The 27,359-nt window shown below is 35.0% G+C and overlaps 1 protein-coding gene across 1 annotated transcript in view; it reads right to left on the bottom strand.

The window, feature by feature from the left end:
- Positions 1-27,359, bottom strand: part of SYNE1 (spectrin repeat containing nuclear envelope protein 1) — a 240,444-nt gene that overhangs the window by 173,627 nt on the left and 39,458 nt on the right. Inside the window, exons 16-33 of the mRNA XM_088161722.1 lie at positions 26,768-26,970; positions 22,956-23,120; positions 21,241-21,393; positions 20,660-20,803; positions 20,162-20,335; positions 18,975-19,133; positions 16,833-16,997; positions 16,167-16,301; positions 15,187-15,345; positions 14,734-14,942; positions 14,368-14,476; positions 12,948-13,112; positions 10,864-11,031; positions 9,191-9,367; positions 7,772-7,912; positions 6,615-6,775; positions 3,682-3,832; positions 177-404 (exon numbers count right to left, since the gene is read on the bottom strand). Of these exons, the coding sequence (XP_088017848.1) occupies positions 177-404; positions 3,682-3,832; positions 6,615-6,775; positions 7,772-7,912; positions 9,191-9,367; positions 10,864-11,031; positions 12,948-13,112; positions 14,368-14,476; positions 14,734-14,942; positions 15,187-15,345; positions 16,167-16,301; positions 16,833-16,997; positions 18,975-19,133; positions 20,162-20,335; positions 20,660-20,803; positions 21,241-21,393; positions 22,956-23,120; positions 26,768-26,970 (2,966 nt within the window). The remainder of the gene's footprint in view (positions 1-176; positions 405-3,681; positions 3,833-6,614; positions 6,776-7,771; positions 7,913-9,190; positions 9,368-10,863; positions 11,032-12,947; positions 13,113-14,367; positions 14,477-14,733; positions 14,943-15,186; positions 15,346-16,166; positions 16,302-16,832; positions 16,998-18,974; positions 19,134-20,161; positions 20,336-20,659; positions 20,804-21,240; positions 21,394-22,955; positions 23,121-26,767; positions 26,971-27,359) is intronic.

Below are 27,359 nucleotides of genomic sequence, written 5' to 3'. Positions count from 1 at the left end.
CTTTTAGGTAATTCTAAGCACAAATTTATGTATCTAGGTCCTGCAATTACCTTTTAAATCCACTTATTTATTTTAGTCCATCCTGTTATAATATGTATTTTATAGTAAATTCTAGAAAAATACATAGTAATTCTATAAATTGCTGCAAACAATCCATTAGATATTTCATAGTCTACCTGTTTAAGACTTTCTTCATGTTTCTGCTGTGCTGATGCATTCCCTGTGATTATTCCTTCCAGTCTCTGTGCATGATCTCTTAGTTCCTCCCAATACCTTTTGACCTGAGTAAGTTTGGCTTTGATATGTGCACATTCTCCAGAGGTAACAAACTGGGAAAAGGACTTGGCTTCCTCTTCTAGATTAGAGATTCCAGTTATTTTACCATCTATCTCTTTATTAATATCCTAAAATGTAAAGCAATGATAAGAAGATTCAAAATAAGTTTTTAATTATTAGAACAGTATCTTCCTACTCCTTTTTTCTCTGTGCTACAAACATCCTTCATCAAAAATTGCACAAGAAGAGAGTTCATTGACCACTTGAAATATCTAGTCACCAAAGTCTTTAATATGACCTATAAATACCCTTTTTCTTTTTGTAACTGTCATTGACAAAGGTTTAAAATACAGACTGCCCTAGAACCAGTATGTATGAAGAGCAATTAGAATTGGCTGAGGTGCATATTTTCAAGCAGACATGATGGTTCATATTTTAGCATCTTTCATGTCACAGGAAAGTACCACACAGTTCTCGTTAAGATTAAAAATAAACAGAAGAAGGAAAATCACAGCTGTGATGCTGAAAAAGTATTGCCAAGGGGCTGAACCCTAACATTTGGTTAATTATGTTTAATAGTTACCAGATAACATGCCATTATTAAAAAACAGTAGAGATGATTTTCATTTTCTAATTTAAAATACAATAGTATAATAAAGGACAAATTTAATTCGATCATAAGTTAGGGTGAGTGTGCCCTTAGGCATAAGATTGAATAAAGAACCAAGTTACAGTATAAATAGGAAACCATGAAACAAAGGTGATAATGGCTTTTGCCATTTTTTTATGTACTTCAATTAGTAAATGCATAAAAACAAACTTGTACTGGCTTTAAATTTCAGCAGCTGCATGACAACAACTGTCTCCTATTATTTTGCACTTCTCTTATTACAAATTAGAGGCAAACTTGGCAACTGCATCAGCCAAAAAAGAAATTTATACTGTTTCTCATTCAGTGGCTACTTATTCAGTTGGCACCAATGAACTTGGATTTAAGCGTTTTTTCACAACAGTTTTATTTTTAAATTGCTGCTGATGTATCATTTCCTTGGAGTTCTCAAAAGCAATGGAAAACACCCATTGGCAGAGATTTGAAATATCTAAGTAAGTTCTTTGAAATTGAAATAGGCAATAGCATTCTCAAATAAAAAACATTAAAATACATATGTACATGAAAGCAACCAAAATTTTTCTAGAAAATGCACTCGCAAAGCATAGGTAGCGCCCAACTTTTAACATAATTGTGATAAAAATATGGTCTCTTTCTTATACAGCCATTATAAAGCTCAGAAGTGGCTTACTGCAACATTCAGTCAAAAATTAGCAGGGTGACTGTCAGAAAAAAAAAAGTGGTGCTATAAGAATTTATAGTTTCTCTTTATGCAATATACTCTGAATTAATTTGGATTATAAAATATCTTTTTTTTTTTTTTTGCATGAGAACATGTTGCTGAGGAAAAATACTGGATTTGCAGCCCTGAAGCTGAAATTATCTAACAATGCAGCAGATACAAATGAGGCAGTGCTTTCTCACTCCTACGCTATTCTGTTAAATTCACTCAGTTACATAAAAGAAGGTGGATAATTGAGGCTTTCAAACTCGAACTGAGTCTGCCACCAATGGTAACTACTTGTGATAACTGTCATTTTGTTCCACCAGGAATTTCAGAGAAATGTGTAGGTGAAAATCTGGCTCTGCTGAAGTCACTGGGGCTCTGCAATCAGCGTCACCAAAAGTAGAATATCACCACTACCATGTGGGATAATTATATTCAGCTGACCTCCTGACCCCAGGCTTTTGGCCAAAGGTCGGCCAAAGGTCAAGGAGCACACTATTTTTTAGTCATTTGCCCTATTTTGAAATGTTCCTTACTAATGTAGTGTAGTAGAAATTATGTACTAAATATGCTGATTAGTGTTGTGACACAGAGTAACTGATCAGGAAGCTTACAACACAGCAACAAATTCTTCAAAATCAGGCACAAAGCAACGCTGCTGAAGCAGATCTCTGGCTATGCCCATGCATTGGAGACGAGACGTGTTTCATGTATCACAGCTCATAAAGCTCATTAGTTCACCTGAGATACAATGAAATACCCTATGCCTTATGTGAAGGATTTTCTGGTTTATGTCTGTTCACTCAGGTGTTCATAAACATCATCTAATGATCATGGTGTTTAAATATGTAAGAATTATGACGGAATTTTCAGAAACGTTCAATGCAGTGAAAAAAAATCACTGCTTATCCGCATCTACAGTAAGGAACAACCTTTCTGGGAGCTTTGTTGGAATAGGCTAGTAGGGCTTAAGAAGGCTCCATTTAGACAGACAAGAACTGACACATTGTAATGCAATATTAGCATCATTTGATGCACTTATTTTCTGTCTTAACCAATAGAATCCTGTCCATTAATTATTAAAATTCAAGACAACACTATAATATATGCCAGGGGAGTAAATGCACACATATTACTTCATAAGAAAACTGTTTTTGAATTGCTGTGGTGATGAAGCAAGAATTCAAGCATTGTTTTGTTCTTCAATGATGAAGTCAAGAGATTTTATTTATTTAGTCTTTGTAAACTTGTGAACAAATTAAGAACAGGAAAATCTGTTGATAAACTGTTTCTGTCACATGAAACAAGTACCTAATAGGATCTTTTGGAAACAATGTCAAGCTAGTCTGCAAGCAGCTGTACACCTGTGCACCTCCTGAAGAACAAGTAGGTCACAGTAAAAGAAAATGGTAATGTGCACTGCCTATAGAAAAACTCTGTACCCTTAGAAGGACACCATTCCAGAGAAGGTACATTTTCATTTGTGGAAGGATAAAAAGTCAGCCCTTGAAATGCAATGCTTGGAGACAATATGCACCTCAGTCAGCAATTTGAAACTAAACCACTGTGCAACTACAGGAATGTACACAGAACTGAAGTCAATGCAAATACAATCAGAGTAAATGTTATGCATGTTTTCAAGCTACCAAGAGCAACAGTTTCTTTATTAATTCAGCATAAAAGATACATAAATCAAGTTATAACTTTAGTTGGCAAGATTAAAATCAAGTTCTATAGCCACTAGCTGTTGTATTTTTCAAAAAAGCCCAACAACTTGTATTTATGTAGCTATTTTGTTGAGATCATTCAAAAAATAAGAAGGGTATAAATTATGCTTTTAACCATACACACAAAGACTTCATATATGTAAACTAAACACTAAAAGAGAAGGCAGCCCGTAAGAATTTTCCTTTAGTTTATGTAAGACCGTACTGCTTGGTATATTTATGTATAAAATGTGCTGTCAATTCATTGTGGAAATATGTAAAATGTCTCTTTTCTCACTTGGCCTCTAGCAAAATAACAGCTAAATGGGCTTTTAATACTAAACATAACAAGAACTAATCACCTTGATTTGGCTGATCTGTATGTCCAAAGGAGATGATGATGTTTCCAAAGTTTCCAGTTCTTTTTCTTGTTCAGCTATCCAGATGGACAGAGCTTCAAAATTATTGCCAAAATGATTCCATTTGTTTTTCACCATTTCCATGCTTTTAATACTAAAATTAACCAAATCAATTAGAGAGAATAAACAGTTTAACATAATGAAGCTGCCCATATTCTCGCTAAAATAAAAATGGAACTTATTCAATCTACAGGAGGGTCATTTTAAAAAGTTCTCATTTTAGAGGATCAAGTTGTACATCTAAACTCAAATATGGTTCTCTCTTAGACCATGCACCAAAAGTCAAACAAATGCATTACCGATAGAGGGGACATTGAGAGGTAAAAGAAAGTACAGCTTTATTCATCAGCTGTACAAGAATCTCATCATAGCGGGAAGAGAAAGGAAAAGGAGCATCAACAGGATGAATTTTCTATGAAATAATATCGTATGATAACAGAAATCTAAATATTTTGATAACTGAGTTCATAGATGTTCGTAATTTAGTCTCTAGACCAGAATGATTAAAACCAGTGAAATGCGTGGACATACACACAGTCACCAAAGCTTGACTGCTTTATTGATCTTGCTTTTTTGTAACAGCAATCTCCCTCTTTTATATGAAGTTTGTGTTTGCTGGCAATAATTTTATATCAAGCCAAAGAATCAACAACAAACGTGACTCAACTCCCTCAGAGTTAGTTGTTTTACATTATAGGTATGTTAAACAGAGACAGATTATGACTGATTTTTCTATGTGCAGGATTGCAAACAAAGCACCTTTTTTTGGTCACAAATAAAAAGGCCATTATACAAGGCCTAACAGCATTAACTTCCAGTGTACAAGTTTCTGCTCCTTTCAAGTAATTCAAACCAGTGCTAATGTAGGCCCTGCACACAGCTTGCAAAACACACATTTTCTATTTCACTGAAAATATTAAAGTTTCATCATAAAAGTATGAATATTACAAAATTCCAAAATACATTCTCCTTCTAAATATAGCCTAAAAACCATTCCATGGTAAAAAGTTTTAAACTTTCCCCCCCTCATTAAAGCTAGAGGAAGCTTTAAGAAAAGATGTAGCCTAAAAATGTAAAAGTTGGTCTTTTTATTTTTTCTTATTTATTTTCAAAATTAGAAAAAAAATTAGGAATGTCAACAGCCATTTACTGATAAGAGTGTATGCAAATTCAAGTTATGTGTAGAAAACAATGTGCAAAAATAATTCACTTAAGTCCAGCTCATGAAAATAAAGCTGGAAATCAGAATTCAGGGACCAAATCAGTGGCACAACTGCTGTTGTATGCCTTCGTTGGAGTTTCTTTAAGAAAGCCACAGACTGTAAAGAATATAATCCCAAACACACTGCATAGCTCTGCATGATCTCCTTGGAAAACAGATGGGCTAAGTTCTTACAGTAACTGACTGTGGAAAGCTGTTCAAAGTTTTCTCTCATTTTCCTGTTCACTGGCATACTATGTAACTTATGAATTTGGAATAACTTCACTTTAAATTACTTGGCCAAGATTTTTATTGATGATGCCAGTCAAAATATAACTCTTACAAACTTACTATGAGTTCTGTAGATACCCTATAGGTAGTTGTATGTATTTGCATCTTTTACAGAAGGTATTTAGCTTTTTATTATTTGTCACACTACCACAGGCATTCTGTATAACCATACATTCAACTAAAACCTATTTCATATCTACAGTGAAAGTGTGTATCAATGATGACTTTCATTTAAAAATAGATTACTTTATTTAAAAATCAAATATTCATTGCTGGAAGGGGAAATTTCTTAGATTGAAAAATCACACTAGTTTTCTCTCTAATAATGGAAAAAATTATGTATAAAGTATTTAGTAAGAGAGGGTAGAATTTGACTGCAAATCACTCTAGCACTTCATGTTGGAGAAAGCATTACATAATTGGTCAGACCTCCATTTGCTGCACAAGCTAGTTATTCTAGTTTATATTCTCTCACATCAGGGAGAAAATAGCACTAAATTAAAATCAGATTAAGATGACAATGGTCACTACGAGGAAAAAAGCCCCAATTATTTGGGCATTGACCTTCACTCGTAGTCTGTTTGAGGTGATGGTACCTGCTTAATCTTATACAGAAATTTATTCTAGAGAGTAATTCCAGTAAGACAAAGTATAAATGGCACAGGTATCTATGACTTGTGTATCAGATCTAGTGTATGCAAAAATACTGATTTCACACATAAATACAAATGTGTCTGTATCAGGATAAAATGAGAATAGCAACATTCTGAATTTGAGTAACAAGTTCAATAACTGAATTACTCATTTGAGAGAAGGGAAAAATTTTTTACAAATACAAAAAGCTACAAATATTCATCAAGCTTTCCTTGGAATTTGAACCGTTCATTTTTAAACAAATTCTGGAAAATTATGCCTTTGTTTTTTTGGCAGCAGAAGCAGCTTTTGATATTGCCCGAGAAATACAATTTGGGCATTCAGCAAAGACGAAGGCACTTCTTGACACTCCTACAGAGAAAGTGGAATACTGAAAAATGAGGCAAATGTGATAAATGTGCTGCTCTATTACACTAACTGAGAATTTTCTTTCCAAAAGAGTTCAGTACCTCAAGAATGAGCTCAATTATCCCTTCTTCACAAGACTGGGGCTTAAAGATAAGTGACAGGTTAAATGTAACTTTTATGAACTACATATAATTAAAATAAAATTATTTGTTGGTTTGCACACACTCTTTTGACATATTTGGTACCATAACTTGGTTACTATGCCAGAGCAAGCAGTAAATGACAGATCTGATGAGACAACACAAAATGCTGACAAGGTAGTCTAGCAATCTGATACAATCTTATAGTGAAGAATAAATATTAGGACTTGTTAAGAACGTACTCTTCTTCAAGAGTAACTTCTACTTTTTTCACTTGTTCTTGGATTGATTTTGCCTGATGCTGAAGGGACTGCTTATTCTTTGAACCAAGCTGTATCTCAGAGGAATTCTTCACCAAATTCTCAGCCTGTACCGCCATTGCTTCAGTTTGTTTAGAAAGTTCCTGTAAGGATGCAAGATGTATTAATACAACTATAGAGTTTCATATATTTACACAAAAAGTATTTTTACTCAAAGTTTATGGTTGGAAAAAAATATCTGTGTCCTACATGTATATTCCGAATGTACAAAAACATAAAAACAATCACTGAAGAAAGTGATTTAAGAAAAGTCCATTTGAGCAAACTAGATTGAATTAAATTTATCAAGAGACACTGTATGTGCAAAAGTTTTTAACTCAAAAAACAAAGTTTCTTCTATAGCTCTTCAAGACTTTTTTTTGTATTTCAGAAGATAATATACATCTTTACTTAATTTTCAGATCCCACCATTTACCAAGTGTATTTTGCAGTACCTCCTATTTTGTATTTTCACTTTGTTCAGCAATTATTTTCTGTCACAAACATTAAACCCACACACAGAGCAATAGATATTGAGCATCATCAAGGTAGGTATATTATTGGCTTCATGAAAGGTTAACAGCAGTGTGTAAACCATGGCACTTAGAGAAAACAAGCACAATTATTATTTCTGTAGTAGTAAATAAAATGGGCTGCGATAATTCTGTGACATTAAGGGCAAATGGCATGTTATGGCTTTTGTCTGTGGGGTAGACATCTCTCCTTTTTCTTCTCAGGGCTAAGAGTGCTATTTGTCACATTCCACACAACTTTGCCAAAGTGCACCCTAATAATGTTGACATGCAAGTGCTCAACACTGGATTACCAGCATAGATGATTATTGAGCATAAAATGGAAAGTCCTCAGAAAATATTAACTTTCATATGTATGCTTCAGATGAAGACTTTGAGAAATCCCTCATGTTTTTTTCACAAAATGACTTTTTACGCCTAAAAAGTTTATGCAATCCCTCATCTGTACATGCAATTTGCATCAGGATTAATGGGAAACCATGCAAAGATTGAAGGCAATGCACTCAGCCTGTGTGGACAGGCAAGGCAGAAAGATACCTCAGTTCCTGCATTTCACACAGTCAGTACCTTTGTCTGATCCAGTTCTGAGGAGAGGCTCTCTAAACTGCTAAAATTTAAGATACGTTCAAGTACAGAGCTTGCTTGATTGAGATATTTTACTACTGTTTCTTTGTCTCTTTCAAACTGTTCCCATTTATTTATTGTGACCTAGAAAACAGACAAACAAAACCAAAAAAGGAACACAAGGAGATCAAAGGGGAGAAAATGAGAATTTCCTTGTACATTACTGAAAAAGGAAAAAAGAGAAAGTCTTGACATAAAATAAAATAAATTTTCCTGATAAGCCATCTACTCAACAGTGAGTAGATGAAACTCTTCTAAACCAAATAAAACTTTGTCCTTGAATGTTTGCTGATTGATATTACACTGTGCTAAAAAAGCACTGTTCTCTAAATTTCCAGCAGTATTTAAATCTTATACTTGACTGTCTTGTAAGAAATCTAAAGTAAAACATGCAGAGACTTAGGGTGACAAGTAGTCAAAAATATCAAAAGGATTTTCAAGTTCTTTAATGAAATGAATTACAGTAAAATGGTAGAAGAAAATCCCTACTCATAAGAAAACCGCACATAAGGACCTATTTGCTCTTTTCTGATAATATAGAATTTTGATTAACCTACAGCATTTAATTATCAGTCACAAGAACTATGACAACTTAAACAATTATTTTCTTGATTCTGAAGCACAGATTAGGACTTTACACCTGGGAATTTTTAGAGAAAAAAAGTATTTCAACAATAAGTGCTTATATTAAGAATTATTTGAGGTTTATTGATTGTATTTCTCATATTGTGTTTTCTCATGGAAAATAATTCTGATGACTTTAGACATTTGCATGGAATAGTGACCACTTGGATTAACAGTCTGCTTAGAAACATGTAAAGAGCAAATCACATAAGGGTGCAAGAAGCTATAAATTCTAATCCCAGTTCAGTCCATGATTAGTTATATAAGCTGAAGCAATCCATTTGATATACCTGGGATTTTCTCCTTCCTTCTTTATATTTAGGATCACAGCATGTACTTCACACAGTAGTTGTGAGTATTATATTTTCACACCAGGTGTTCTTAACCTAATATCCAGCCTACGGGCATTCAACTAATAAACAACATCATCTTTAGTAACCAGAAAAGAGACATCTAAAAAAACAATTCACAGATAAATTCTTTTAAACTGTTAACTATTATAGTAGTTGAGACTTTTAAACACTTCCAGAGAGAATGCTATGTATTATTTAAGAGGTATACAGCTTCAAGGAGTTTTCATAGAGGCATCGATCATGAAAACCCCGAGGACCAAGAGTCAGAGGTGAGAAAATGAGCTCAGTTCTTTCATATTTAAAAAATTGGCTTTCACTAAGTTTAAAAAAAGAAAATGAGGAAGAAGTAAGCCTGAAGTCTTATGTCCATGAGCAAAAGACGCACCTGCAGTTGTTCTTCCCGTTTCTCCATAGTCTGCTGCATGTTCTCCAGTGTTCCCTCTAATTTTTGCAAATCCTCTCGTACTGTGCTGGGCAGTCCACCCTCAATCTGCAACCGCTTGGCTTGGGAAATCTGCTTTTGCACATCTTGTCTTTTTGCACGGAGTCTCCTTGTCCTTTGCTAAACGGATTCATCCAACAGGAATGATTAGACTTTTTAGCCCCTTTGGGAAACTGGCACCATGCAGCCCCTTTCTGGTTCTGCAGGGGTGTGCAATGAGAGTAACAGACAAAGAGATAAACTGCGCCAAGTATTCTGGAGAGTCTCATACTCATCAAGTATATGCCTGAGCTTCCAAAATGTCAAATTATGCCTTTTGTGGCATATGCATGTGAGAGAAAAAGAGTGAAAATGTGGCCATTTATCCACTGCATATTTGAGAAAGCAGAAGCCACAGCAGTTGAGCAAGCACAGCAAGAGTCCCAGGTGCATGTACTCCTCATGACTGAATCCAGGCCTGCTCTGCACTCCTGAGGCACAGCTTGGAGCCACAGATTGAACAAAGCAATATATCAGCCTTATTAGAGAGCAGCAGGGTGTGGCTAAATTGTGTAGCTCCATCCTGGAGGTGCTTTTGATTTGTAACACAATCAGAAACTCCTAAGAATACATCCTCACTCCTCTATAACGTGCCTGACCCAGCCAGCCTTGCTAGGTAAGCTCATAACTAGCTCAATTCTACTCTGAGTACCTTCAGGACTGTGTCAAAATCTATTTCTGCCTTGGTAGACTCCATACCACAACAAGAAGAGCTCAAGGAGAAGTTAACTATTTCTACTACCTCTCCTAAAATGGATAAGGAATGTAGAGTATTTAAAGAATGAATACAAACCCTAACACATGCAATAGTGCTTATAAACACCAAAAAGTTTAGGTAAGACTTAATAGTTATTGGTCAGACATTAAGCTGTCTGGCTCCACAGAAATAGATGTTAATATGTAAAACTTGAACAATGCCCAAACATGGGCAGTAAATTATTCCCATTCTCATTAGCTTTGAGCAGCTCAAAAAGCTATTTTCGCCTATTTGGTCTCAAAAGTAATTTTTCTTGCTGTATGCAAGCCATACCATTGATTATTACTGTAGCCTGTACATGTTTTGATCCATATCAGTGAATAAAAAAAACTTCTGTTCTACTCCTACAGAATGGAGGCCCATCTGTCACAAAAATATCTATCCAGAGAAGGAGTTAAAGCTAGAGTAACATCTATCCTCCAACATTTAGAGTTGAGGCCACATCAAACTGCTGAAAAGGAGAAATTTCCAAAGCCAGAACTGTGTCCAATTTACCATTATTGAATCTGAAAGTCCAAAAGGGAGAGTCTACACAGATGCAGAGTACACTCACCCAAAATTTAAAGTGAATGAAGCTTGTTTTTCAGTGTTTTGTGTCCCAAAACCCCATATGAAATAGAAGTTGTCAATTAGCATTTGAAAGATACTGACAACGTTTTTCATTAAAAGAAACCAGTTCTAGGCCATATAGGACTGTTTCCTTTCTACCTCTTTCAGATTTAAATAAAAAGACTTACATGAATGGATGTATCAACATTTTGTAATTATATAAATTACTCTTTTATAAAAAATTGGATATAGACATGAGTAATTGCCCTACCTGATGATGAAGCAGTAGCTGCTGAGCTTGTAATAAACTTTCTGTATCCAAGATCTTTTCAGCCTCTGCTTGGACTTCTTTAGAGTTGCTGATTAACTCTTCAATTGCACTTTTGACTTCTTCTTTGTACTGGACACAGTCTCCAACAGCACCTAAGGTATTTTCAATCTAACATCACAAATAACTTTAAGTATTTTGTGTTGAAAGACACATTTATATTTTAAAGGTACATTTATATTTGGAATACCTGTTCAAGAATACAGTATTTTTTAAATATTTAAACCATTTTTATCTCCAGCATTTTTTACACTCTTAACTTTACATTGAAAAAGCGTCTTTAGACTTAAAATGTGACTGGGGAGAGACCTTTGCCTTTTCAAACATACTCCCTGTTACACTGCCATATGACAAACAGCCATCTGTGACAGCTACTTATTGGTGATCACTTAGAAAACACATTCTCCTTATCCTTGCAGGCTGACCCAGATTCCAGAGCATCTGCACAACTCAACACACAAGAAAGTTTTGCTGCCATTTGGACTGTTGTGAGCAGGGTTTTGGTGAATTATGAATACATTAAAGTGCTGAATCACCCTGGTTTTATGGACACCACAATGTGCATGTGGTGCAATATCCAGTCTCCGCCTACAGAATTTTATAAAGAAAAAGGTATATCCATTAAACATGTCAGAAAGATCTTCTCTATTTGTGTGATACAGCTAAATACATAAAGCTGACTCTTAGGCTCAGTTCTTCATATAGTTCCTGTGTTTTAAAGTTTTAATAATAAACTATTCTAGATCTTATTCCTTTTCTTTTTCCTGTTCCTTTCCTTTAATTTTTACTTTGGAGAGCCATTTGAACTCAAACCATTTACTTTCTTGTTATATAAATATTTACTTTTTAGTCTCCAAAACTATTGCTGAACTCTGGCAATACCCAGTATCAGTCCTTGTCTAAACAGTCATCCATCTGATTAACAAGCTTTATAAATAGTATTCAGACTTCTAAGAATCAGTAATTTTTTAACTATAATATAGAGTGCCATTTAGATTATGCTTTTAGATTCAAACCTGGTATAGATTTGACCTTTTATTTTCTTATATTACCCTCATTAAGTCACTCTCATTAACTTACCTTTCGTTTTGACTTTTAGATGAAACAAAAACCAAGTGATTTAACTCCAAAAATCACCCCTCAAAAAACTAAAAAAAAAAGACAGTGTCTTAAGCTTTTTACAGTCAGGTGGAAATTACTTTTCTTGCCCAAGCTTTCCAGTTTTCACACAGAAGTTTAGAGAACTTTCAGTAAATGCATAGACATTTTATACATTTGAAACCCTTATAAGGCCACCACAAGAACTGATATTAACAATGAAATTTCAAGTCTGAAGTCTGAACTCTGTCTCCTGAACTCTTTTTTTTTTCATTTAAGTGGGTCTATTCCACCTTTTACGTGCAAGGTGCTCTATGCTTCATCTGATTTTTCATTTCATTGTAAAAACTGTGAAGCAGTAAGTTCCGTGAGAGACACAGAACTCAAGAGTTCAGTGTTTCTAAGAGGTTTTGCTTGTTACAAGTTAGAAATTACCCATTATTTCTGCAATTACAGTATCTCATTTTCATTCAGGCCTCAGAGAACTGCAGCCTTTTTCTGCATGTCATCCTTAATGACTAGAAAACAACCTCAAAGTAGTACCTTATTTCAGCATAAAAGATAAATAAATCATGATTTAATAGAAAATCTATATCCACTAGCTGATGTGCATCATGGTTTTAACAATGTTCACTACGAACTGATTTTAAATTTTTTTTAAAAATGGGCATTTTGATTGCAGAAACATTTACTGTGATACTTTCCAATTCTGCAAAGGGAAAAGATTCACTATGATAATGTCTTTTTTTTTTTTTTTTGCCTGCTACTCTCAGTGCTTTGCTACCCATGGAGTACAAATTAATTTTTCCTTGCTGAAGGCTTGCAGTTTAATTAAAAAAACACAGCAGGGAACTTGTGCTTGTGAAGCCATGATCGATGTCATTTCATGTGACACTGAGTGGGGAGTTCTCGTGTCCCTCATACTGTACCTCAGCCAGCAAATCTAGAAGTCTCTTGAAGTCACTGGAAAGTTTACAAAGCTCATCCTCTGTCGCTTTGGCCTCCAAATCAGGACACAGAGTGGTCAAAACAGCAAGTCTAGATTTCAGCCAGCTGTGATTTTCTCCATGCTTGTGAATATGCTTCCTAATTTCCTACAGAAAAAAAATCAAAACATATTTTCTTCAAATAAATAAAATACATCAATAACTGACATTCATGGCTTTAGTTCAAAGATTAATAGTGTAAACATACTAATTTTCTTTAGCTTGAAACACTAGAAATGTAGTATTTTTCTATTTGCATACCCTATCAGATTCTGTTTCAGTTGAAGGCTAGAATTTTGCATTTCTTCCACCGACTTTACTCCACTACTAATTAGACTGTTCTTTAGTTAGTACTGGAGTACTTTTCCCTCACAAACATTTTTACTTACAGATAGATAGATAGATTGATAGAGGACAGGCACCACATATGTATTTTCCATCTATTGACCATACTTCTTAGCTGCAATTTAAATCTGAGTTGCTGACTTTCACAAATATATAATTTCATGCAATAAGAAGTCTTGTGTAATTTTTTTCCTATTTAAATTGCTTTTTTCCCACACCTCTTTTCAACCTGTAGTTCATTTGTATCTTTGCGGCAGTGCTGATGAGATGTTGGCAGCAGTGAAACCGAAACATGAGTAAATTAGAGTTTTTGAAGTAGAAGCACCCATTAAGCTAAGAGATATATCAGTTTTATCAAGGTCATCCTAATAATATTTCTCCATATAGTTAGACTCAATCTGCTCAAGAATTTCAATAAACAACTAAAGTATGTAGATGCTCCTAGTACGTGAAATTAAAAAACAGAATAGGTCGAGTCCCAAGTGACACAATAAATTATTTTTTAAAACCAATTTAACCAACCAACTCAATCTTCAGCTATTCTATCACTCTGTTACCAGTCATCAGTACAAAACTGAATGGCAATGGCACAATATTTTTTTCTCCCCTGTTACACTACTGTAGAAGAGAATTTTTATAATAGATTTCCTTATATGTAAGTAATTAAATGTAAGATCATTCAGAAACCTGCAATCCAGAAATTTTTTTCTTTTCTTTGAGCAGCACTTTTAACTCTGCATGCAATGAGGAGGAAATATTTTTTCTATCTGCTCCGAAATTTTTAATGTTATAAATATAGAAGGAAAGGGACCTGTCATTCTTATTGAAAGTAAGAACTTCTGCCACACTTTGCTGTAATGTGCAACTTTCTCCTGGTAATGTTTTTAAGAATACCAGGAATTAACAGAGCTACTATGGTCTCTGTAGCAAAACAGTTGTATTACTTTGGAATAGAATTTTATCCAGAGTCCCAATAGCAATGACCACAGGCTTGTTAGATTATAATCTAAGGGCTCACCCCCACAGATGCTTTACACTGCTTGTATTTGGCAGTATCATTAACATTTTCCTTTATCTTCTTTAGCTCTCTTTCTGTTGATGAAATCCAATTTGCCAATTCAGAAAATCTGAAATAAAGTATCACAGGTAAAAAAAAGAAAAAGAAAAAAAATGGTTAGACAAAAATTGCCACCACGAAACAATAACTTCTTAGGTGTAGGCAAAAAATATAAAAAAAAAATCCACTTGAAGCCCCACTATAATTTGTGGCATTTCTACACAAAATATAGGTTTCTGCTTGAAGGTAAGATCACAGTGACATTTTTTCCATGGTACTGAACTATGATGACACATAGAGTGACCCAGGTAGGAATTAGGGTGACACCTGCTCTTATAGCCCTTCCAGGTGTCCGAGTGCTCTGTTAGCTTCGCGTATGTGCTGTCTATCTGGGATTTCAGATCCTTCAGGATTCGCTGGCTGCTTTCCAAAGTACCCCTCACTGGATCAGAAACTGGGAGCTTTTGGCACAGTTCTTCCATTCGTTGTAGCCTTTTCTCACATAGGTGGTAAGATCCCTTATCACCGAAGAACAACTGATGGGAGACAAAGCGGAAAATGCAGTAAAAATACCAACTGGAAAGAATCACCCAGCATATCTATATACTTTTCTTAAACTATTAATTAAAATAAATTCCTTTTTTAAAGACCTGAAGAAATGATCTGACATAAACTAGACACAAAGAGTTTGGTGGCTGAAGAGTTAGTCATAACTTCTGTTTATTACTGACATTTAAATGTGCTTCAGTAAGTGCCCCCATGGAGGCAGGGAACTCATACCATGTGTTCCTTGATCATTCTTTCATTGCCTTCTCTTGATAACACCTTGTTCTGTCGAGCTAGTTCAGCTTTGCACTCCTCCACTGTCACCAGGAACTTGCTTTTCTGTACTTCAATTTTCAAGTGGATCAAATGATATGGGGCTTCTGTTTGAAGATCCTGCAAACCCACAGGGGCAATAAAGAAGCACAGAGATAAAACACTACTCCCATTACTTCAGTGTAAATTTGCTAAAAATAAATAGCCAAAAACCTGATAACATAGAAAATAAAACATATGTTCATAGAACAGATAGGGGTTTGTCCATTGTTTCCAGTTTCTTGTATTTATAAACCTTTATGTAAGGTTTGACCAAAATGTGTGTGTATATGGCACGTTAAAGAGACATCTTCATTCTTGGCAAGACATAGTAAATATTTCCTGTAAAAAACAGTATTCACAACTGCTTCCAGAGGTTTCTGCCTGCCTGCTAGTGAGACCCCTCATCCATCACTCCAACTTTGACCAGCAACATGCTGTAGCAAGCTAAAAATTCCATGGCTGGTGAGCAAAGTTAGTTCAGTTGTTAGTGTCTTTGGCAGAAGACACAATTTAGGTTGATGGCCTGATGTCTTACAAATTTTTTGTCTGGTCAGGAAAGTAACTGCAATTATCCAACATCAGCATAAAGGAAAAAATTCTAGCACCTGTTCTCAAGACAGGTATCATTATGGCTATATATAGCAGAGGAGAAATAAGGTTTTGTAGCTAATTTCTCACATTTCTTGAATTTGCTTTATAGGGTTTTTTCAAGAGGCTCTTTGTAGGCTTACAGGTATCTAATATTGTAAAATACTTCACCCCCCTTTTTTCCAATTGTATGAGAAGCCAAATAATACAAATTACTTTGTTTTTTTCATTTTAATTTTTTTCCATATATAAGTCATACAGAAACTTTCCAAAACTAAGACTGTCAATATCCAGAGGCATCATTCACTAACCTTCCACTGCCTATGGAGTTTCCTCACAGCTTCCTGCAGGCTGTGCTGCTCTTGTTCTGGGAGGATATCAGTAAGTTCATCACACGCTTTCAGAAAGGCATTTAGGACTCTCTGATCCAACTGGTTAAAAAATTCCTGAAGTGGAGGCAGAAAGTGAGAAGATGAAGCCAGATATTGATATGCCAATATGAAGTTCCCTAATACATTCTCTAAGTTTCAATGTTACTTGTTCCATTGAAGAATTGATGTTTGAATTAAAGAAATAAATATTTCTAGCCACCTAAAATCCAGAAAATTAATTTATTCTCAGCCAGTACACTGAGTGGTATTTTCATTTCAAAGCGGCATGCATAAGTTATGGTTATAATACAGAAACAGATATTATTCTAAAAAGAAAGCAGTGGATGTGTGAGATTGTCAAAACACAGTGTTCTAACTCTCAGTTAACTGAAAACCCCACCCTAGGTTTTTTCACCTTCTGGTTGCTTACATCCAATCTTACATCAGTAAGTGAGCTGATCATTTTCCTTTTTGTTTTTCAATATTAACATAAATATGATCTGATCTGTACAACGTGCAAGAAATCCACATCAATTTTAGAATTAAGTAGGCTTTTATGTCATGCACTCAAGGATTTCCATGAGGAAGGTCAGGGAATTTACTCACGCTATGTTTCCTGAGAAGTTCTTCAGGATTTCCTTTTTCTTTTAAGCAACAATTGGCAATCTGTATTACTTTCTCCAGTTCTGCTCTAGACTCCTCAAATTTCTTCATCAAACGGCTATTTGCTTCTATGTTTTTTCTCCACTCACCAGCTTTCCTGACCATATTCTGAGTCACAAGCAAAGAAAATGAGCTGGCACTTTCACACTGAGTTTTATTTGCTCTCTTTTACCATGACCTTACAAAACATGCATTTCATTTGTGTCACTCTTTTAAATATATGTTTTTCATCATGCTTCTCCCTCTCATGATGCCATTTTCCCAATTTTTAATACTGAGGCTTGTGCTGCTGTCATCTTTCAAATAAAAATTAGTAGATTAGATGTCTGATATTTTCAGAATGCCTTTGCCATTTGATTAGTGAGTTTCTTTCCTAAAGCCTCCTTTCAAATGTAAAGCACCTGGTAGGATCAGAAGCTTGCCATTTCACTTTTCCCAGCATCAAACTATCCCCCCTAACATGACTCGAAGTGAGGGTGGTTTCACCTATGGATCCAAACAGCTCCATGTTACAGTTCTTCTGACCTGGAAGAGGTTTGTATGATTATCACACCAGTACATCAGATAAGTAACCAGGCACAAAGCTGCTTAAAAGACAGAAACTTTTGTAGATAGTTGCTGAAATCCTTGTTTTAAAATCCTTGTTTTAAAATCCTAGTCACAGTTCCTCCATTAGTCTTCTTTTTAGTCCATTCCTGTGTAGTGTAATATCCAGTGGTTCCAATTTCATGAGCAAGAAAGAAAACTTACCAGGAGAAATGAGCTGTTCAGCACTTTAACAGCTGCAAGGTACTTGCATCACTGCTTACTGTACATCCACTTCACCATCCTCACTGATTACAAACCTCAGCATAAGGAATTTTAGTGAGTTTACCCAGCAGCTAATCAAACCTGTAGTTCTCAACTTAAACATCTTGCTAAGCCTTTTTAAAGTTTTCTTATAACAATATCTCCAAAGTAATAGAATCATATAGGGATGTATTCTTTATATGAAAAACTGCCAGTTTCCAGTATTTTAATTCCAGGTATGTCACACTTCGTGTGATTATACCCTATTTTATAGGTTTATTTTCTAACACAAAAAGAGATAAACCAGAATCCAGTTTTATAGAAACATGGTAATTAATGTTGAACATGGTCAATTTACCAAGTTACAAGTGCATCTGCTTTTGCTACAATAAGCTAAACTTAAACAATTATTTCTACATTATAAATTAACCACAACTTATTTTTAGGTACACTCCACAAAATATAATAAAAATTTCGAAATTCACCTTTCAGAGAGAGCTATTTACTGATAGGTAATTTTCTGCAGTTTAAAATTTAGCCTGGATAGCTTTATGCTGACCAAAAATCGCCTGAAAATAAATGTAACAGAACTTATTGTGTGGAAATCTGTCTCTAAGACAATCACTGAATATTGGAGTGGACACATAAATATCATTGAGTTAATCTCTGGCTCTGCACAAGACAACCCCAAAAAATCCCACCACGACTAATTTCACATTAGAATGGGGCTAGACTAGGGCTGAACAGCCCCAAAAATAGCAGTAATAACTTACAACAACAGGAAAGGGGGAATATAGTTCGAAGGCCACATCTTTGCATTATCAAATGCAACATATTTGAGCTTTCTATATTCAGTCTGCTGCATTTTCTGAAGAAATACAAAGCCCAGCAATAGTAGCATGTGCATAAGTTTCCATCTTCCATGCTTTGTGTGAAAGGGGAGGAGTGGGAATATAGAAGCAAATAATTAGCCAAGGTAATAAAGTCAGGAGAAACAATAAACAATGCAGCCTTAACAATAAGATTTCAGATTCCTCCACACAAAGGACCCTGAGGCATGTCAAAGTTCTCTTAAATCTCAGATTCCTCTGTGGCACTCACCTCTGGGCGAGTGCATGGAGAACATGACTGTCAGTCCCCTGACCCCTTATTACCTCACAAATCTTATTAATAACTTGACATCAGAGAGTTACCCAGCACAGTAGCTACAGAGCAATGAAATGTAGGTACAGTAGGATGGATCACCTGCATATGAACAAATTTTCAGAAACATGCACCAAGGTATGGCATTTTTACCTGAAAAGTAAGCTGAACTTGTGTAACTTTCTTCTGAAATGTTGACTGATGGAAATGCTGTAACACTTCAGTCGAAGCCATACACTGAAGGATACTCTGACTATTTCTCTCAATTAGAGACACATCTTTCTTGCAGTTTTCTTGATAAGCTACCAAATCCTGAAAGAAAAAAACATATATCCACCCTGGCCAGCAACAAAGAGGAAAAAAGTTTGGCAAAATAACAGGAAGATGCTTTTTGGCAGTAAGGACAAAAGGGATGAGGTCAGAGGACCATGACAAACAGACTACACAAAGTATTATATGGAATACAACAGATAACACAACTTTCTCCTTGAATGTGAAGTACTGTACCTAAATACATCTCTAGCTATTCATACAATATACAGACATATACTCAAGCCTTTTGGGTAGCTGTAGAGAATATAGGTCAATACATTGTTCTGTGATTTAATTTTATGCTATTTCTATATTTATTGTATAACTGTAAGCAACCAACAGTGACATAGGAATGACAGCTCACAGTAGCAGGTTGAGACCTCAACCTTCCTTGCCTTTCAACAAATTGATCCTTCATGCCAGCTTTTGGAATTCAGATTTCATTATAAATCACACCAAGTCATAAGAAATATACTTAAAAATAAAAAGAGAGAGAGAAAAAGAAAACATGCATGAAATGGTACAGGCTGAAAAAAGGTTTTAAAAATCCTATTTTCATTTAACTTTCCAAGAGAGCTCTGATTAGCTCTGAATTAGAGAGAAATGCTCATTAGTCATGAAGAAAAGTTAATGTTATACTGCAATTCATTTCAAAGAAAGCACATTTCCAAGCCTCTAAGAAACTTCCATAATTGTCCAAGGAAACCTAGAGAAGCTTCTGACCATGATTTTTCATCCACTTAATAGAAAAATCCAATGTATTTCTTGTACTTCTGTCCAATTTCCACTAGATTAAAAAAAAAATCTTATGTTTACTTCTTGGAGTTTAACCAAGGACACTAGATAGGAACAAAAGTTTCAATTTTTTTTTTTATTTATGCCTAACTGACTTTAGGATAAGGCTACATCCATTGCCTGAATATGAAGAAATATCTGCTCAGCTTACAGAGTTGCAATCCAAATTCCTAGAAAGATAATTGTAAATATTCAGAGGCAGTAGACCTTCGTAAGATGTTTGTGAAACTTACTTGGGCTTTTTGTTTAAGAACAGTTGTTGGTTGTGCTTCAGGATCCAAGATAGAAATTATTTCATTTACTTTTTCAAGAGATTCATAAAAATGTGTGATTTGTTTTTCCAGTTCTTCCAGTGGAGACAGCAGACGCTGGCATTCATACAGCAGGGCACTGGAATACTCCTTAACCTTTTGGTCAAGAAAAACAGTAATTGAAACAGTTGTAAAATTCAATAAATATCAACTTTTTCTGCAGGTAGGTTTATATAGTTGTTACCTACTCTTTTTTAAGACAGAGCAGTCCTGATCTTGTATTACTTCTTAATGAAAAGAGTATCAAATTTAAGGATAGTAGTCTTAGCATTTAAGAGAAGTAAAATCTTCACCCTGAATCAATATGTTGTCACAACTATGTACTTATCCAAATGCATATATATAAGAATTTATGTACAGGACCCTGCTATTTATTAGTTCAACAGTCTACAATATGTAGTAAAAAAAGTATTCTGCAACCTTGCCCAGCTGCTCTTTGAGCCGTGTCAAAGTTCCCAGCATTTCATTCGCTTCCTCTTGGGAAACTTCTTTCGTAAGAAGTTGCACCGTTCTTGTAACTGCTTTGTACTGAGCTTCCATTGCAGGCAATTTCTGCTTAATATTCTGAAACAAGTGTTGCAAAAAATATTTCAACAACAGTATTTATGCATTCATGGGAGATAAAAGACTGAAAAATGATATATTCTAATTAGAATTAGAAATCGCTGATTTCAGTGAACTCTGTATCATATTTCAAATGCATGGAAACTGAGCCAGAGTATCAGTCAACTCACCTGAATGTGATTTGAAACTACAAAGAAAGAAATATCTACTGAGACTTACTTTTGGAAATTTTCTCTAAAAATGTCACTAATAGAATCCAATTATATATATTTTAGATATAGCTGGAATCATACCAAAAAAAAACCAAAGGCACCACAGGTAAAAAACCCTAGTTAATAACAGGAATGTATACTAAATAATTTCATGCTATCAGAATTAAATAGTTGCACATTTCTTTCTTTTGAAGGAGGAAGAAAGAAACTAAGGAAGACACTTACTTCTAAATCTTGCACAAACATTTTGACATCATGAAAGGACACTTCTACAGAGGTTGAAAATTTCTTATTGCTTCCGTCAATAAAAGCTGTCAAATGGCCCACACCATCCACATACTCCTTCTTAATTTTGTCCAGTTCATCTGCTCGAGCATACTAAAAAGGAGAAAGTAAAGGGAAAAAAAAGAAAAAAAACATTAAAAAACCCCAAAACCCCACAAACAAGCAAACAAAAAAAAACCCAAAAAAAACCCAAAAAAACCCCCCAAACCAGAAAACCCAAAACAACCCAACCCAAACAAAACAAAACAAAAACCCTATCCCAAATTAGATACCTAGCAATTAAGTAATGATTTAAGAGAATTAGCATGTTTTCAGTGCAATTGTTTGCTGGAAAAATTACATTCAATGAAATACAAAATAATGGAAAGTAATCTAAATTCATCATCTACATTAGTTTCAAGAGTAATGATGCTAAAATAAGCAGCATGCATACAGGAGGTCAGCCTCTTTTAAAGTCTGGGGAATGACAGACTCATTTGTTTCTACCCTAGAATCAACAGTTCAATTCATTTCTCACTACCTACAATACCAATTTTGAAAATTCAGCAAAGAGAATAGAACATGAAAAGCCTAGAAAAGTTAAAAGATAAGGGAAATGTTATTAAAGGAATGCTGGCTGGGGGAAGGGGAAACACATGCCTTAGAAAGTAGAAAGAGCTGTGTGACAGAAATGGTGAAAAAGCCTGTGAGAAAGAAAACCCACATAGCCAGCATATGAAAGAAGCTGCATAAGTAGGGGAAGAGACATTTACATCAGTGAATCACCCTAAATAGCATCAGCAAGGAAAACCTGAGAACGTTCTTGTCAACAGTCTGGAAAAGTTACAATAAAAGAGAGACAATAATTTTTTGCTCTTCCTTTTAACTTGACTGCATAGGAAATAATGCCAGTAAGGCAAAGAGATTCAGTACCTTCAAACAGGCAACTGCAATTTAAAATCACTGAAAGGGGACAATATTGATAGATGTATATTGACAAGAACAAAGATATGTTCTAACATGTTTATGAGGTATGAAATAGTTCAGTGTAATTAAGATCATCTCTTCGATTTTTAAAGAGCAAATATAAAAACAACAAATCTTTTTGTATCAGCTGAATCTCTTATATGAGGTAAAGGGTAGGTTTAGTTGTTTACTATCAGAGCCTGCTTGAAGGCAAGACAGAAGTAAAGTCTCACCGAAATGGGGAAAAAATTCAGTTAATTAAATTAATTATTGTCCTGCTTATGGGTGCAATACAATAATTGGAAGGAGCTGTCATCAAAGAGTAGTGAAAATAATTTTCACTGTTTAGCTTTACAGAGTTTTTACAGTGGCAATAGGTACTGAAAACCAGTCATTTTCTTCATAGAAGAGTAGAAGTTATGTATAAATAACATTCACTGTATCAAGACAGGTGGCTATGATGAAGAACTACAGCTTATACTAGTTCAAAATGTCCCCTCATCCACCCCAAAATAGATGTATAACCAAAAAGGTAAATAAAGGAAGAGCCCAAATACAATAAATTACTATCAGGGAGTAATTTAAATACTGATGAACAGTTAGGCACTTTAGAAAGTTGTCCTATTGTCCTGCTAAACAGGGTACTCTGTCTTGCTTGCATGGAAATGACAAAGTAAATATTTAAAAGTAACATGGGCAAAATCACTTACCTGCTTAACTTGCATAAACAGCTCTCTCCATCTTCCATTTAGCAACAGAAGCTGCTGTTTAAGATCTCTGGAAATGGTCTCATCACATGTTTCAATTAGAAAATTACCAGCATCATTCATAGCTGTGTGCTGTTGGATCCAATGAGGTAAGTGCCGGAAGAAGTCCTGAAGAAGAAAATAAAAACACAGTTCCAAAACCTTTTCAATTAGTTTTTATCTTAAATCACAAAACTAAAATTTATTCACCCGCTCATGACTTGATAAAAACTTGTTGAACAATTATCCTCTGAAGCTCTTCATATCAAATATGCCATAACAGGATTTCAATGTCTGTGAATACAACCTTAACAATTACTGACAGTTTACTTACAGCTCATTTTACTCTAGTGAGGGGCTTCAGTTAAAAGAATGAAACTCCTCCTTAAGAGAAAGCTCCATAACTGAAAATGCTGTTAGGGCTCCTGTATTTTCTGTGTTATCCTATATACATATATATATATATAGCAGTGTAGGCTAATAGCAACCCAGGCATACACAGGCTGTGGAGAGTTCCTTCCCCTGCTGTGAACCACACGCAGCTTTCCAAGGTCTGGCCTCTCAGAAGACCTGTGAAGACGATTTTTTAATCACTGCTTCCTCCTGTCTCAGAGCAGGTGAGCACAGAGGGGAAAGAGATGGTTGTCAGTGATTTTGTCCCCCTCACTGCGACAGCCTAATAGACCATATGCATCTTGTAGGCAGGTACACACACGTTAACTGGTAGAGAAGACAAAGAACAATTCCCTCCATTCCTTTTCTCTCTTCCAGACCATGGGCAATTGGTCCTAAGATAAGTATGTCTGGGCTCTATGACTCCACCTATACTTGCAAAAAAATCAGGACTCCATCTGTCTCATGCTTGTCCCCATCTTCTCTGACATGGTTTTGGCTTGTCCCTGCTACCTTTCTCCCAAACATTACACAATTCAATGAATGATCCAGTCTGTTCCAAACAGACTGGATCATGAGGGTGTCTTCTTTCACAGGAGAAGGAGGAATCAGAAGGATTCAGCCTACCTGAAGGAACCATGCTACCTGATCCTCAGGATTTAGGAGAGGACAGTGATCCATTTTGTTTACGACTATCAATCTACCCTGTAATTCCAAAACCATTCACCTTCCATGTGACAGTCCCATGCAATCCTTTGTTAAATGTTACATGAAAAATATTCCTATCCAACCATACTGTCAGTCATCCCGAGTTTCAGAGATACAGTTTTGAAACTATATTTGTCAGAACTCATCAATGTATTTAAAAAGTTGAGATGCAAGTGTAAAGTGTAAAGAAAACATGTGGTTGTATACTGGTCAAATATCTTCAAGAGAGAATTGAACAACATGCAGCATTTCAAATCCTTAAAGCTGAGATCAATAGTATTCAGGTGCTCTGTACTGATGCATCAGTGAATAAATTTAATCAACTCAGTAAATTGCATCTGCAGTTTGAATCTTTTTCCACTTGCAGTGGAGCAGCCCCCTTGCTTTTTACAAAAGCTAACCTTTATGAGAACATCCGAAAGAAATTAAGTCTACTGAATCTGGCACTGGTCAACTTTCCAATGGTCAGGCTCACTAGAGGCCAAGAAGAAAAAAGCACATGGATTAAACTACTCACATCCTTATTTCTGCATACTTATTCCCACAAACCTGGCTGGGAAGTCTCTCCATTTCAGAAGCCAACCTAAGACATGTATTAAATTTAAACAAGTTTGGAAGGTACTATGAAGCACACCTCATTCTCAATTTAAACAATGCAGCTCTTTTTAAGGAAGTCACCACATGAGATCTAGAAGCTCTCTAAAGTCTTTTGGATACAGTTGTGTGAGAAAAGTGTGGGAGGGCACAGTTAGAATGAAATTATTATGGAAAGTGCATAAGAGGTACTGAGGTAAATAAAGGAGCTGTAGAAGGAACAGTTTGAAAAATCCAAGCACATATTGTTTTGGGGGTTTTTTTGCAAGATCTTCAGTGCTACAGGTTCACAATAAGGTTTCTGAAAACTGAAGTCAACGAGAAAGCCAACAGGTCTCTTTCTTTTCCAAATCAAACAGTGGTACATGCTGGTCTGGAAATGATACAGAGACAATGGAAAGAAGAAAGCATGACAACATGATGAAAGGTTGCTGTGGTCTTTGCCTAGGATAGAATGTAGAGGCTTTAAGTAATACAGGTAAGGTTTGCAAATGTTCAACTTCGTATCATATTAAAGATATCTTTGTGGATTTACAGAAAAAGTATTTTGAAATGCTTAAAAATGTTTTATGTCATATTCCAAACAATAGTTATCATCTTTCACCTGATATCTCAGATGTTTTTAATTCATGGCTGTAAAACTATTCATTTTACAAACCACTGTATGAATTGATTTTGGTTTTATTAATCAAATATTAAAACTGCTAAATCAGACCTATCCTTGGAACTATCTAAGTGAACATTATTGCTGTGGAGAGCTAAATTCAACATTAAAAGTAGAAGTAGCTTTTAAAATATATATCTCAGTCTACAGGTGGATTATGCTACCATTCAGTAACCTTTAACAGGTTTGAGCCAATGTATTTTTAAGAAAAAAATGGCATTTGGGGAAGAATAAAGCTTCGTGTCTAAGGTTTTCAACAAGATTTCTTGAAATTTTTTGAAATCACATATCAGAATGAAAAGAATTAGTTATTAGATTTATGTTAGAAATCAAAAGCAAGTATATACTGTATGGGTATGTTCAAATTTCTGCTTTGGAAAACTTTGAAGATAAAGTTATATATTTAAACAGAAAAGTAAATGTTTTGAGTTTATTCATATACATGGATTTAGGAATATTTGATTTTAATCATTGTCCAGTTACTTACATAAAACAAACACCAGTATTCAAGATCACCCTGATCAGCAGAAGTCATCCTTCCTGCCCAGTAACAATTGTTCGAATCTACATTATTCCAGACTGTTTTTTTCACAGGTTTATTTTTATTTAAACAGTGTATTCCATTAATTTGCATCATTTTGAAGTGACAAACTTAAAAAAAAAAATTATACTGGTTTTTTCATGTAAGATGAAATGTTCATTCCACACCAGATGTCAGTTTGCCATTTTACAACCTGTAAGAACCCTACTCTAGTGTTAAGAGCTATACAGCTGCTCCATTGGGATCAGGTGAAAATTCAGCACCTATTACTTGCAGGACTATTCAAATCAATGCAGGTTATCATTGAAGGTTTACAAACTTAAATCTTTGTGCTTCAGTATTTCAATATTACAACAGAAAAAACCCCCAAGAGAACTGTCTTTATAACTGCAGGTCCCCAAAAATCAATTGTCTAAAAGATTTCTGAAATTCCAAGGAAATGGATTAATTAATCAACCATCAAATATAAGAACACATATTAATAATACTGCTCTTTGAAGGTAATGAGTACTGAAATCTGTCATCTAGAAAAATCAGTGTAAGTGTCTTTATAGGTAGTTCATGATTACTCACTTTGGTGCTAAGAGCTGCATTTGCCTTTGAGTGAATCATGTAACACTCCTTTCTCTGAGCAATACTGCTGCCCTATATTCATTTCAAAGATGCCTCTAGCCATGGTACCACAGATGAGGCTTGCTCCATATATGTATTCACCTCTAGATGCTCTACAAGCAAACACTGAAACTCCTGTGATGAATGAAGACAGGATGTCGAAGTCTGAGCAAAACCTAAGCAAATGCAAATGCAAAAAAAAAAAAAAAAGGAAAAATTTCCAATGTTTCACAATTTACATATGCATATGCTACTAGTGCATACCTTTTTGGAATGTTCAGGCTGATTCAGCATCTTTTCAGCATCTTCAAGCCAAGCTTGTAGACCTGCAACAGTGCTGCTGTATCTGTCCCAATTGGCAATTACTTCTTCTAGCATGCTTCTTACGCTTCTGACCTCGACTGAGAGGTTCCTCCACTGAGCTGTGGTATCACTCATGAATTTCATCACATTCTCAACTTCTTCCACTGAGAAACAGGAAAGACATTGATTATTATGTTTCATTACTATTTCTGTAAAGGTTAACTTAATATCATGCTTATTCACTCTCATCAAGGAATAATATTTTACTGCAACTTCTATTTCGGTAGGCTTTTATATATGAATGTTTAGTTCACAGCCCAATTTTAGCACAAGATCATGACTGAGAAATTAAACATGTGAATTAAAGACTTAGGAAAGTACATAAAATAAATGCTAAATTAAACAGTCACACTGCATATTGTGTGTGGTGTTCATTTCAAATCTGCAATAAAAGAAATCAAGAGACAAGCTTGCCTTAAAAAAAAGGCAGAAAATGAGATTTGTATAATGTAAAAACACATTGAAAACTATGGAATGAAATTCTAATCTTCCT

The sequence above is a fragment of the Sturnus vulgaris genome, chromosome 3 (genome assembly GCF_052056855.1).
Source record: "Sturnus vulgaris isolate bStuVul1 chromosome 3, bStuVul1.hap1, whole genome shotgun sequence".
Classification (NCBI taxonomy): domain Eukaryota; kingdom Metazoa; phylum Chordata; class Aves; order Passeriformes; family Sturnidae; genus Sturnus; species Sturnus vulgaris.
The sequence above is the reverse complement of the archived record's forward strand: the minus strand, read 5'-3'. Positions and strand labels throughout refer to the sequence as shown.